Source organism: Sprattus sprattus, assembly GCF_963457725.1.
Source record: "Sprattus sprattus genome assembly, chromosome: 4".
In the NCBI taxonomy this organism is placed as follows: Eukaryota; Metazoa; Chordata; class Actinopteri; order Clupeiformes; family Clupeidae; genus Sprattus; species Sprattus sprattus.
The window spans coordinates 17569479-17582910 of record NC_137923.1 but is presented as its reverse complement, the minus strand read 5'-3'; the positions used below and the strand labels follow the sequence as shown (position 1 = coordinate 17582910).

General features: G+C 43.8%; 1 protein-coding gene across 2 annotated transcripts; it reads right to left on the bottom strand.

The window, feature by feature from the left end:
- Nucleotides 1-389: 389 nt before the first annotated feature.
- dhrs1 (dehydrogenase/reductase (SDR family) member 1) lies at nucleotides 390-3638 on the bottom strand. 2 transcript variants are annotated; one of them, XM_080836400.1, is made up of 9 exons: nucleotides 3502-3638; nucleotides 2901-3044; nucleotides 2523-2666; nucleotides 2245-2324; nucleotides 1900-2032; nucleotides 1334-1477; nucleotides 1142-1211; nucleotides 966-1046; nucleotides 390-854 (listed from the first exon to the last, which is right to left on the bottom strand). In XM_080836400.1, the coding sequence occupies exons 1-9, from the start codon at nucleotides 3505-3507 to the stop codon at nucleotides 718-720; spliced, it is 939 nt and encodes a 312-aa protein (XP_080692526.1). In that variant the 5' UTR covers nucleotides 3508-3638; the 3' UTR covers nucleotides 390-717. The 2 variants fall into 2 exon arrangements, with proteins under 2 accessions (XP_080692526.1, XP_080692527.1); XM_080836401.1 differs by having other exon boundaries at nucleotides 2901-3062; nucleotides 3502-3635.
- Between the last annotated feature and the right edge of the window lie 9794 nt (nucleotides 3639-13432).

The following is a 13432-nucleotide window of genomic DNA, read 5'->3' as shown; positions in this document are numbered from 1 at the left end:
TTTTTCCCCCTGTCCGGCCAAATCGAGGCTAGGCGGAGAATCAGGAAACTCACAGCCTAGGCCCCGTATCGCCTTCAGTGACGAAGCTGAGGGTGTGTGCCAGCCCGTGCTGGGCAAGACGAGGATTGGATGCAAGGGGCAGCAGCAGGAATGGCCGTTTGATTTAAGAAGAGTTACCGAGTTGAATACACTTGCAGAGTTGTCTCTCTACAGGGTTCGCCCTGAAAACGGGTATCGCTTTGTTTCAATATTGTCGAATATTAATGGTAATAATAATAAAAAAAGAGGTTTAATATTTGAACTGGAGTGTGAGAACCCCCACTTAATTTTTTTGTATTAGTACAAATTAGACATACTGTAATAGGCTTTTTATTCTGAGTCCAGTAAATCCCACTTATCTCTAAATTCATCATGTGCAGAAGTGTTCTGCAGAAGGCACAACTTGGGAATGTTATAAATGAACAGACATGTAGCATACCAATATGCAGATGTTAAAATAGCTTTAAAATTACATGACAGTAAAACATTAACAATTAGTGGCTGTTGGGCTAAAGCTGAAGCTCCTATAATTCTTTTAAAACTGTAAAAACCATACTCCGCTCCTCTGGACAGTCTTGACTTTTTGCACACAATGTGAAAATTACCAAATAAGTATTAGAATTACATTTCACAAATCAATAGTTCCATTGTTGTTGTTCCACACCACCATGTGTTTACTTAGAAGCGTCCACTTGCCAGTGTGAGCATGAATCTGGGTACACGCAGGAATGACGGAGTAATGGATGAGAGCCATGACAGGTAAGGCACCTGTGAGATTATGAACTTCATGGATGTGACGTCAGTTACACTGCGTCCTTAAAGAGAGTCAGTGTTGGGGGAAAGAAAACATAATTTAAACTAATGTCATCACAAATATAATTGTAAACATCAAACGTAATTGATGGACAACGTGAGTTTAATCTTACCGTCAACATCCTGGAAGCCATAACGTCTCGCCAGGTCACACGTCATTAGAACCTTCCCCGTGAGGGACATCAAGTTCTTATCTTAATGACAAGGAGGAAAATTCACACATCAAATACAAAGCCACTGAGTTTATTTACAAAGAAGTCATCACTTTTGATATCATATTTCATCTTACCCTTGGCCAGTTCAACAATGCATTTGCCACTGAGTTCTGTCGTCTCCCCATTGACAAACACCTCCTTAAACTGTAAGAGAAAATAAGGTTCAGAATTCTGTGGAACTGCAATATGATTTTAGTGTCTCATTGGCTGACCCTCTACAAAAACACGTGGGAGTTTACAGACATCTGCCAATCTGGCTGCAGTACCTTTGGGTCAACCCCGGGCGGTGCCTCTTTCTCGATTACCATCTTAGAGATCAGCTCAGTCTGCACCGCACCCGGCCACAGACTCACAGATGCCACTCCTCTGCTCTTCAGCTCCACTGCAGTGTCTGCCGCAAGCCTGTCACACTGTCACACACAAGCAGTCCAACACATAGATGGATGAAGTCAAGAGTTAAAGTGAAGGCCTTTAAAAAGCCATTCCCTTAATTTCTGCAACACAAAAATATTTGAGATATGTGAGGTGTATGATACATTGTTTGTATATACATAAGCTGCCAAACATATATACAGATGCAAAAGTAAAAAGAAAACTTGACAGGTTGTCAATTACAATAGATTTTACCCAAATGTACTCCATCACATATACTTAGGATGGAAATGGCAGAATACACTGTACATACTCTGGTCTATCGCTCCCAGCCCAGTTTTCACTCCCAGTGCGTTGGGTTTCTCTAGGCTAAGACTGTACAGACATACTAGTTAATATACACGCACACTGATAGCAGACACAGATGCGCTAATAAAAATGAATAGGCAGATGGACTCACAGCAGCCTTGCCAACCCCATAAGCCACATTGAAGAGGTAGCGCAGTCCACCCATGGAAGAGATCATGACGATTAGGCCCTTTCCCTGGGCCACCATCAGTCTGGAAGCATAGACTGTGCAAAAGTAGTGGCCTCTGCAGGGTATAAGAACAAGTCTTAACATGACTACACAGATGAGATAAAGAGGATGTGATGTTATGAACATGCATGTCAAAAACAGCTCCTTTGTGTGGCTATGGTGAAACACATTATCTAACAACACATTGTCTAATAAAAAAGGTAATTTAGATTTGAGGGGTACTGTCTACTGGCATCGTATTATTATTGATTTTACTTAATAAAGTACCTCAGTCCTGTGTTGTTAATTGCATCCCATATGGATGGATCAGTCTCCCAGAATTTCTTTCCCATGTTGTCAAATATGGCCTGTAATATTAATCACTCTTATACAAACAGCTTTGTCATTAACTTTACCGTCAACAGTTACTTTATGATGAACATGTCAAAACACTGCATTAATGCTATCCAAATCAGTCATATTGTAAAGTAGCATTATTTAGAGGGGGATACTTTGGGTAAAAGTGTCTGTTATGTGTGGTATGAAATCCCCCCAGTGTCTCTTACGTGGACTCCAGCATAGGCGTTGTTTATCAAGATGTCCAACCTGCCGTTTTGCTCTTGTTTTATTCTTTCAAAAAGTGCCTCGATGTCATCCTCTTTTGAGGAATCACATACCACTGGTATACAATCACCTCCTCTTTCTTTGACCTGTGCAATTTTATGGGGTAGTAAGCAAGGCTCTCATGAGAACTTAAGCTATGTGTCTCACAAGCGTGAGTCAACTTCACTGTACTTCTCAGTAATGCAAAGGCAGCCATTGTATAGCCCTGCCACAGTCTTAGGTGGTGAGGTTTAGATGACATTATTATTTAAACAAAACTTAAGTCTGCCTTTAGCTTTGTACTGTAACGCAAGGCCGCAACGTGTAGGACACATCCTCACCTCAGCTGCAGTGAGCTTCAAGGTGTTCTCCTGACGACCAGTAATGTAGACGGTCGCTCCGGCTTCTGACAACTGCAAAGCAATACCTCTACCAATACCCCTTGAGGCTCCTGTTACCAAACAAATCCATCCAGACAGCGCCATCTAGATGAAAGGATAATACTGTGTGAGATAAACGCATATTAGATAATCTGTCGAGAAACAGCGCCGACAACGGGAAGAAAGTATCGAATTCATGTGGTCGTCTTTTGAATGCACCGTTATGAAAAAGCAGCTGCGTCATAGTTTTGCAACAGTGGACATAATTAGATGAATGAAAATGAAGACTTTTAACACATTGCTGACATTGTTTACTTACACTAATAGACGGTGGGACTGTGACTAGGCTAATGGGATTCAACATAGACTGATTTATATCAAAACAATGTAGGCTACGTAGTTTAGAGTACTTTCAGTATAAATCACCACACACTAAAAGGATATACAGAGGGAAGTTGGACAACGGGACCATGACCGTTTAAAAATGTTGTCACACTTCTGCCACGACATGACTTCTAGGATATACATTAATCATGTAACCAATATCTAACAAAGCTCTCACCTTCATCAACGAGTGGGTCGAGATTTACTTGTGTTTCCTTAATGCTGTAGCTAAATATGCAATCAGTAATGGGCTGCTTGTCATTTCTTCTTGCCAGATAACCATAACTGTGTGCAAGTTCACGACTGATAAGCAAACCCCATGAGCCGCCTCTACCGTAATCTTCGTAATAAGCCAACTCTTGTTATTGTAATGAATGTCCCTCCTGCTGAACTACGGCACACACAGTTAATATTTGGAGATTGTATTGATATCCCAGTAACTATAATACTACAGACCGTTACATCCAGTAGCGGCTCGTTACCAGATACAAAGTTTAATTAAAGTCAAGTTGTATATTTTGCAACGTGCTACACACAACAGTGCGCTACTTCACAGATCACTTTTGGCAGTTGAGTGCAGTACTTAGTTTATGGTGAAATGTTCTTTCCACTTCCGGATTATGGCCACAACAGTGCTAACTGTAACATTTAGAAGTTTAGAAATGTGACTATGTTCTTGCTTAATTTCGCCATTGGGTGTTACTCAAATGATGATTGGTCAAGAGCCAACTAAAAAACAATTAGTGTGTTGAATTTTTGGATGCATCATGATATGCAAAACGTGTGTTACAGTTTTTTACAATTGCTAAAACACATTTCTTGAAACAGTCTGTAAAACTGTGCTCAAAATCTGGTTTAATATACACCAACTGGTGCAACCTAGACACATCATCAGTGATGGAACCTGGGATCATCGGGTGTTTCGGGTCTTTCAACATCAGACACCCTTGCCCAGGCGACCCAGCCGGAGGTGATCAGTCCCCGGCTTGTGTCTAGGTAGCTTGTGTTGCCCACGGATCACCCCTCTTGATCCACAGCCATCTTGATGCCCTCTCAGCAGCATCTGTGGTGTTCTTGATGGCTTTCTTGCTGTGCAGTCCCCTTATTCCCAACAACTTGAGAGCCCTGTAGAGTGACTGGCCTGCAAACCCTCGGCATCCAACCTCGATGGGGTTGCACCAGGTTTTCCACCCGTTGCGGCGGCATTCGCCTGCCAGCTCCTCGTACTTGGCCCTCTTCCTCTCAAATGCCTCCTCCATCCGGTCTTCCCAGGGCACAGTCAGCTCCAGCAGTATGACCTGCCTTGTTGATTCTGACATGAGAATCAAGTCGGGCCTGAGTGTGGTCACTGCGATGGTCTCCGGGAATTTAAGCTGACTGCCCAGGTCCACCTTCAGCTGCCAGTCCCTAGCTGTGGTAAGGAGCCCCCCTCCTTGGCTTGGGCGCTGCGTGGCCTCTCTCCAGCTCTAACAAAGCCGATGGAATGCCCAGCTGGCTGTTGTTGTCTGCTGCGTGCAATCCCTGTGCAGATGGTATCTGCTATCACCTTTAGCACCTGGTCGTGGCGCCAGCGGTAGCGCCCCTCACCCAGGGCTTTCGGGCAACAGCTCAGGATGTGCTCCAGTGAACCTCTCCTCTGGCACAGCAGGCAAGCAGGTGTTTCTGCCAGACCCCAACAGAAGAGGTTGGATGGGCTGGGGAGGACGTCATAGACCGACTGGATCAGGAACTTAATCCGGAACGGCTCCGCTTTCCAAAGCTCAGTCCATGAGATCTTCCGGTCCAGTGCCTGCTCCCATCTTGTCCACGCCCCCCTGTTGTCTCATCCCGACCATCCTGCTCGAGCGGGTCTCCTCCACTCCTGCTCGAACCTCTTCCTGGACAAGCTGACGCCTCTCCTTCCCCTGGGCCTTGTTGTACTGAGGTCTTGGGTTGCTCCCAAGCCCTGCCCGACCTGATGCAACTGCTCCCACCAGAACACTGTGACGCAACCGTGCTTCTGCTTGGTCAACTGACTCCTGGGCTCTCCACTTGCGACCAGTTCGCACTTCAATCCCAGCTGAGGAGACTTTGGTGTCCTGGGAGTCTCTATACAGCAGCACCTCCCTTGCACGGGTCACCATGAACTCCTCCGACAGACTACTGAAGGGAAGTCGTAGCTTGTTCTTATTCCCATACAAGTCTATGCTGCTGAGGCATCGTGGTAGGCCCAACCACCTGCGCAGGTAGCCACTGACCTTTCTCTCGAAGCCCTCAACTGTGGTTAGTGGGACGTCGTAGACCAGCAGTGGCCAGAGGAGGCGTGGCAGGATGCCATGCTGGTATATCCAGGCTTTAAACTTGCCTGGCAGCCCTGACTTGTCCACTGCCACTAGCCAGGTTCCAAGCTCTCTGCTGGTTGCTTTGAGCGCTGCTGTGTCCCTCAGGGTGCCATCAAAGATCTTTCCCAGGCTCTTCACTGGCTTCTCTGAGACCGATGGAATCTGGACGTCTCCCAGCGAGAAACGGAACTTGTCTGTCACCTTCCCCTTCTTCACCACCAGGGAACGGGACTTAGCAGGCTTGAAGCCCATACGTGCCCAGTTGATGAGACGCTCAAGGCCTTGGAGCACCCACCTGCAGCCTGGTACCGATGTTGTGGTAACAGTCAGGTCATCCATGAACGCTCTGATGGGGGGCTGCCGTGCACCTGTCTTGGTGAGCGGTCCTCTGCACTCGACTTCTGCCGACTTAACGAGCATGTTCATGGCTAAGGCAAAAAAGATCACTGAGACGGTGCACCCAGTGATTATGCCCTTCTCAAGCCGATGTGATGCTGATGTTACTGTTCCAAAGGTGACTCTCAAGCTGAAGCTGCTGTAATAGTCCAGTATGAGGTCCCTGATCTTGCGTGGAACATGGTGCCGGACAAGCGAGGTTTCCACCAGTTTGTGTGGAATTGACCCGTAGGCGTTGGACAGGTCGAGCCACAGAACTGCCAGGTCCCCCCTACCCTCCCGGGCCTCTCGGATGAGCTGAGTGACAACTCCTGTGTGCTCGATGCATCCTGGTACCTTTGGGATCCCCCCCTTCTGGACAGAGGTGTCAATGTATGCATTCTTCAAGAGGAACTCCGTCATGCGTCGGGCAACAATGCTGAAAAACACCTTGCCCTCCACACTCAGGAGTGAGATGTTTCTGAACTGCTCGATGGTGTGCGAGTTCTCCTCCTTCGGAATCCATATGCCCTCTGCATGCCTCCACTGCTGAGCCACCTTCCCCCTCCTCCAGATGACCTTAAGGATCTTCCACAGTCGTTGCAAGAGCCTTGGGCACCTCTTGTAGACAACATATGATACGCCACTGGGACCTGGTGCTGAGGTGGATCTAGCTACTCTGACAATGTCCTCAACCTCTCTCAGGGTTGGCTCCTTGGTGTTAAATGCTGAAGTGGGTTCTGGTGGGGTTATCAGACTGCTGCAGTGGCCAAGATCCTGCTCCCTTGTGCTGTCGCTGTAAGTTGCCCTGAGGTACTCGTCAACCTCTTCTTGCGTGCAGGCTAATTGTCCACCTCGCTTCTGCCCGAGGATCTTCTTGGTGAAGCTGAAAGGGCTTGCAATGAAGGCGGCACGCTTCTTGGCTCTCTCTTTTCCCCTCCTTCTGTGCCATTCGGCTCGCCGCAGTGTTGTGAGGTTCCTCCTTAAGATGTTACGGAGCTCTGCTAGACCGGCCTTGTCTTCCTCCCTTGCCTGCTTGTACTGCCGTCCTAGCAGTCTAAGCTCTTGCCGCAGCTGGCTGATCTTCTTCTGCCGTCGGTTTGGCTCCACAACAGCGTTGGTTCGGCGCTGCTCCTTGGTGCCAAACCTCTCGGCGGCAATGCTGACAATCATTGTGCACATTGTGCACAACTTCTGGTCAGCATCTCCTCTAGTTGTGGCTTCGAGAACCTGATTGACGTCCTCATCGAACTGGCACCACTCTTTTACCTTTTTGGCGGAAGGCCACTTGACCCGGCGATGTTCTGACTGCCTGACTTGGGGTGGGGCTTGTGGGGCGTGGAGGGTCTGGGCACTATGGGGTGACTCCGGGCCGGGCTCCTCCTGCGTTTCACCAGGCACTGGTCCTGTGCGTTGCTCCACTTGCCTCCCAGTCAAGCATCTCATCTTGGTCTGGTGGATCTTGAGACCTTGCGGGTTTTGCAGACCTTGCCACCAGTGGCGGACCTAGTCATTTGGGGGCCTAAGGCGAACATAGCCAGGGGCCCTCTTCATCCGTCCTTTTAATGCAAAAAAAAAAGGGCCACCTCAAAGCAGGGGCGGACTGGGGGAAAAAAGTGGCCCGGGAGTTGTCTGTCAGAGCGGCCCACTTAATATACGGCGCGTTGCCCACTCAATGTATGCAAAATACCCATACACTAAACATAATTTTGGATGATTACAAAGAAATAACATTATATATGTTTTTTAATAACATTTGGATCCACAAATTTGCCTGGATGGACACATGGAATAAAATGATACTGGCTATTGTAACACTCCAAGGTAGGTAGTTTGCTAGATGAATATGCTTAACTCTGGGCTAGTATCCTACATTAAGCAATATCAATTTTTTTGTAGGCTGATTAAGTCATACAGCAATACCTTTTTGTATAGTAGATGGCAGCACACAATCAAAATATTTCCCCTCTACCTACATAGCTACAGTAGCTAGTTATATGGAAGAAAGTTGCATTCAGGAGCCTTCATAAGCAAACATGATTTGGCTCCACATTAAATTATCCCACTTTTTCATTATCCACATGTCTCAAATGTTGTATGATGCAACATAGCTTTACAGGACACATAAAATATGTCCAGTAACAACGTAAAGAAGGGGGCAACATATAAGTCAAAACGAACTATATTTATTGACTGATCTCGAAAGTATGGGCTAACAAAAGCTAAATAAGTCTTCACAAACAAAAGAACTCAGTGTTAGGGCAAAAAGCGAACATTCACACTGTACAACCTATGAAAAGTGACAGTGGTAGCCTACAAATAAAGGAATACAGACCGCGTTACAGGTCACTAGGAGTAGTATAAATAGCAGACAGTGATTCCTATTGGTTATCATTAGAGGTATATAATGTATTCTGTGAAGCAAGGAAAACTGTCGCGACCGACAACATCTGCGGGAGGGCCGGTTGGTTATATACTTGGGCCATCCCATCGGCCCATCGGTGTCTGGGTGGGCAACTCGTCGAGGGCTTTCTGCTGGGTGGGGGCCTAAGGCAGTTGCCTAGTTCGCCTTAATGGTAGGTCCGCCACTGCACATAAGCAAACTGCACTAATAGTCGTATTTCCGTTAGCTTGGGTCGATGCCTGTATGTCCGTCCTGTTGGGGTGCTCATCCTCCCCCCCTCTCGGGCACCCCCGGGGGTATAACTCTGTAAAGTTTTCCGTAGCTTGCTTGTGGGTGCTCCCTCACGGTAGCTGCAGATTGGGGTGCTAGCCCTCCCTGCCCCGGTTGCTGTCTCTCCAGCTGTCTGCTGCCTCTCCAGCTGTCACCACTCTCTTCATGGTCGTCATCCGGTCTTTCCCGAAGGTCACTGGCTCTGCCAGAATGAACTGGTTTAATATACACCAACTGGTGCAACCTAGACACATCATCAGTGATGATGAAAATCAAACACTGCTCTCAATTCATAAACAAAGTGATCAAAATGATAAACACTTTCAAGCAGTCAGTAAACACTTCACCAAAAATAGAAAACACATTGTTCAAAACATATAGTTCTCAGGGAGAAGTAAACTTTTTTTTATCTCAAAACAAATTTCATATTTATCTATCATTGTCTTTTGATGAATTAAAACATGTTCTCTCATAGTAGCTATACAAATGTATCAGAAATTACTACTCTGCTTTTCTCTAATTTGTGTTGGTTCTTTCTCCTTCTTGTACCCCTATAGTACTGTACCCTGCAGCTCTCTACTCACAACTCACTCTTGATCTTTGTTGATATGAACCTGCAACCAGTCAAAATCTATTGAGCAGCCAGTACTGTTACTGTACCAAATAGAAAGCACAATATTCAGGGCCATACAACTTGTTTATATTGTACATTATAGGCCTACTACAGTTGCGACTTTGGGTACTTGAAAAGCGCACTATAAAAGAAAGGTATTATTATTATTATTATTACAGTACACACTACTACAGTAAAAGGGACAAAAATCCAAGGAGTCAACGTGGTGTTCACTTGTCCTCGTCCTCACATAGTTTCTTCTATCCATTCTCAGACTTTCTCCTTCCCACCTTCAACAACCTGTTTGCTCTCTTACAGTTTTTTACAATTGCTAAAACACATTCTCGAAACAGTCACTCATTTTATCTAAACTCTAAACACAAAACCTCATCTTCAAGCACTATTTACAAAACCTCTGTATCCTCTTGCAAAATGAAACTTTCGCCTCAAAACAGTTTTACCTGTGCTCAAAATCAAACACTGCTGTCAAATCATAAATAAAGTGTTCAAAATGATATACACTTTCAAGCAGTCAGTAAACAATACACCAAAAAATAGAAAACACACTGTTCAAAACATATAGTTCTCAGGGAGAAGTACATTTTTTTTTTTTTGCCTCCAAACTAATTTCATATTTATCTATCATTGACTTTTGATGAATGAAAACATGTTCTCTCATAGTAGCTATACAAATGTATCAGAAATGACTACTTTGCTTTGCTCTAATTTGTGTTGGTTCTTTCTCTTTCTTGTACCCCTATAGTATACCCTGCATCTCACTACTCACAACTCACTCTTGTTCTTTGTTGATATGAACCTGCAACCAGTCAAAATCTATTGAGCAATCAGAACTGTAACTGTACCAAATAGAAGGCACAATGTTCAGGGCCATACAACTTGTTTACCTATTCTCCTTATACAGCCTACAATGCACTGTAGGCCTACTACAATATACACTACCACAGTAAAAGGGACACAAATCAAAGGAATCAACCTGGTGTTTACTTGTCCTCCTCCCCTCACATTGTTTCTTCTATTCATGCTCAGACTTTCTCCTTCCCACCTTCAAAAACCTGTTTGCTCCCTAAACTGGCTCATATTGGTTGTGTCACATCATTTGATACAAGTTAAATCCATTTTGAGTGGTTGTGTTCAATCAATGACATTTGTTCTCTATTTGTATTTGATTGTTGCCACTTGTGTTTACCAGTATGGATGACATGTGAATTAGAGTGCAGAATGTGTTTTAAGACTGAGAATGTGTTTAGAGTTTTGCTGAAAAGTCTAAGTGAGACCTGCAAATTGTGTTTTACCATGAGAAATAGTTTAAGGTATTGACAACAGACTGCACAATTAGCTTCATGAGTTCAGGCAACTGAGAACTTTGTTCAGCCAGTGGGTTTTAGTGTTTTAGCAATTGTAAAAAACTGTAACTGGCTTATATTGGTTGTGTCACATCATTTGATACAAGTTAAATCACTTTTGATTGGTTGTGTTTAATCAATTACATTTGTTCTCTATTTGTATTTGATTGTTGCCACTTGTGTTTACCAGTATGGATGACATGTGCATTTGAATGCAGAATGTGTTTTGAGACTGAATATGTGTTTAAAGTTTTGCTGAAAAGTCTAAGTGAGATCTTCAAATTGTGTTTTACCCTGTGACATAGTTTAAGGTATTGACAACATACTGCCCAATTAGCTACATGAGTTCAGGCAACTGATAACTTTGTTCAGCCAATGGGTTTTAGTGTTTTAGCAATCGTTAAAAAAACTGTAAATATGTAGTTAGTGGTGACATGCATTCATAAGTGCAGTCTGTAAAATATACCGTTTTTTAAAATCTAGATGATAATATACCCAGTGGTGGAATGTAACAAAGTATTTTTACTTCGTTACTGTACTTAAGTACATTTTTACGTATCTGTACTTTACTTAAGTAAAAGTAAAACTAATAATGCATAATTTTTACTTTTACTCTGCTACATTTGCAGCTATTATCTATACTTTTACTCCGCTACATTTCTACAATATGTGTCGTTACTCGTTACATTTTAGGAACACAGTTTCGCATAAATGTTGCCTACACAAAAATATGGGTTGCGTTGCTGTTTTTGGAAGTTTAAACCAATCAGGTGGTTCTATTAGCTCCAATGATGGCGGAATGTGCGTTTGGCAGCAGCACTAGCGGTAGCCTTGCATGTTATACTAAACATTTACAGTTTTTCACTATTGTTAAGAAGTAAAAAGCGAAAATTCGGCACAATCTGCACAACCTTCACGTCATGTATCAATCGCTCGCCCCAAGTGGGAAATTCTTAAGACTCCCTTATCTGCATTAGACTCTGATTTTCCTTGTGAACACACTGATGTCAACACATCACGTTGTTGTCAAAACACTGTACACAAAGTTCTGTTGTTGCACACATTTCTCAAGTAAAATCTCAAAGCATCAACCTGCAAGACACAAATATTCAAATCTCTAAACTTTCAGGTCTTTTGACCGATTTGCAGTGAGGACTGCACCATAAAAGTGTCTTGAGCCTCTGTTTTGTTTGGTAAACTATTGAAAACTTTGAAAAGATCAACAACCAGAGGAGAGGGGTAAGAGTGAGAGGAGGAGGAAGAGGAGGACAAGAAGGAGGAGGAGTAGGAGGTTGAGGAGTAGGAGGACAGAGAGAAGGAAGAGGAGGACAAGGAGGAGGAAGAGAATGAGGACAAGGTGAAGAAGGAAGAGGAGGAGGAGAAAGAAGAAGGAGAATGGTCATCTCTAATGAGTTTTTCATGGTTTTTCATTAGAGCCTTCAGGATGGAGAACAAGTACGAAATCTGTTTGCTTTGTGTACTGTAATACTGCATATCAATAGAATATAGTGTGCTCACAGTATTTGTATTTTGCAGGACTGAAAGAGAACCACACTGTGGAGGAAGAAAACACACTTTCAATATTTTTTGAAAGCAAAGTAGCATTTTCCTAGTCTGGGAAGTCCCGCCCCTCTTCTCCGGCCAATTTGATTTAGCCTCTGAAGGGGGTCTGGCAAACTTAGGATAGCAGTTCACTTCAACATTTCCAGAATCCTTGGAGCCAATCACAAACTGGCTTTTGGCTACCTGGCGAGCCATTGGCGGATTTAAAATAACCACGTCTACCGTAACAAAAGCGAAACTTAAGAGAAAAGCACAGTAAACTATATACTGCTCTCGCGGCTGTCTTGGATTATTTCAAAGGCAAGTTTTCTTTGAAAATAGAACAGAAACCTGCTCTGGAACAATTCATACAGAAACAAGTCCGAGCGGACAACAAGATGCGTCAACTTAACTCTGCCACCCTGTGGACACAGGAGGGAATTACAATTGAAAGAATGCGTTTCAGACAGACCGAACATACCCTCTTATAGAGATGCCGGACGCATCTAAAAAGATGTGTTTGCTTTATTACCGATCGTTGTAGCGTTGTATAGTATCGTTGGTCTGATTGGTTAAAGGCGTGTCCAATTATGTGAGTGAAGTGGACCTCCATTTAGTACTTCGCCAGACTAACTGAGCAAATGAAATGCAGTGAAGGGGCGGGGAATTCCCAGACAAGCATTTTCCAGGAGATATAAAGGGTTTTGCATTTTTTGTTAGTTGTTTTGGGATTTGTGTTTAGAGTTTTGAGAAAACGAGGCATGCTTTCAAAAAATGTGTGTAAGCAATTGAGAAAAACTGTAAGCATTTTGTATACAATATTATGTCAATACAATCTAGTGTTTGGTCGAACAGGAGACTGAAATTGTAAATATGGTTTGTGGAACAACGGTATTGCTGTTTTATGTTTGACTACGAAAAATGTAGGCCTACACTGATACATTTTACAAAAGGAGAAATAGCTCAATGAGTCATTGTCATTCATATGGTGTGATTCGATGATTGTGTTTTCAATTTTGCACTTCTGTGTGCTGTAAATGTTTGGTAGTGTGCAGCAAATGCTTAGTTGTGTGTACTAAATGAATGTATGTGTGTGTGTTCTTTGATAGCAAAGAGTAATCTTGCAAAGGGAGTGTCAGGTTTAGCATTTTGTGTGTGAGGTTTTCAGTTGTCTGTGTGCAGTTTTGAGAAATCCGTTATTGTTTTGAAAAACGGGTTTT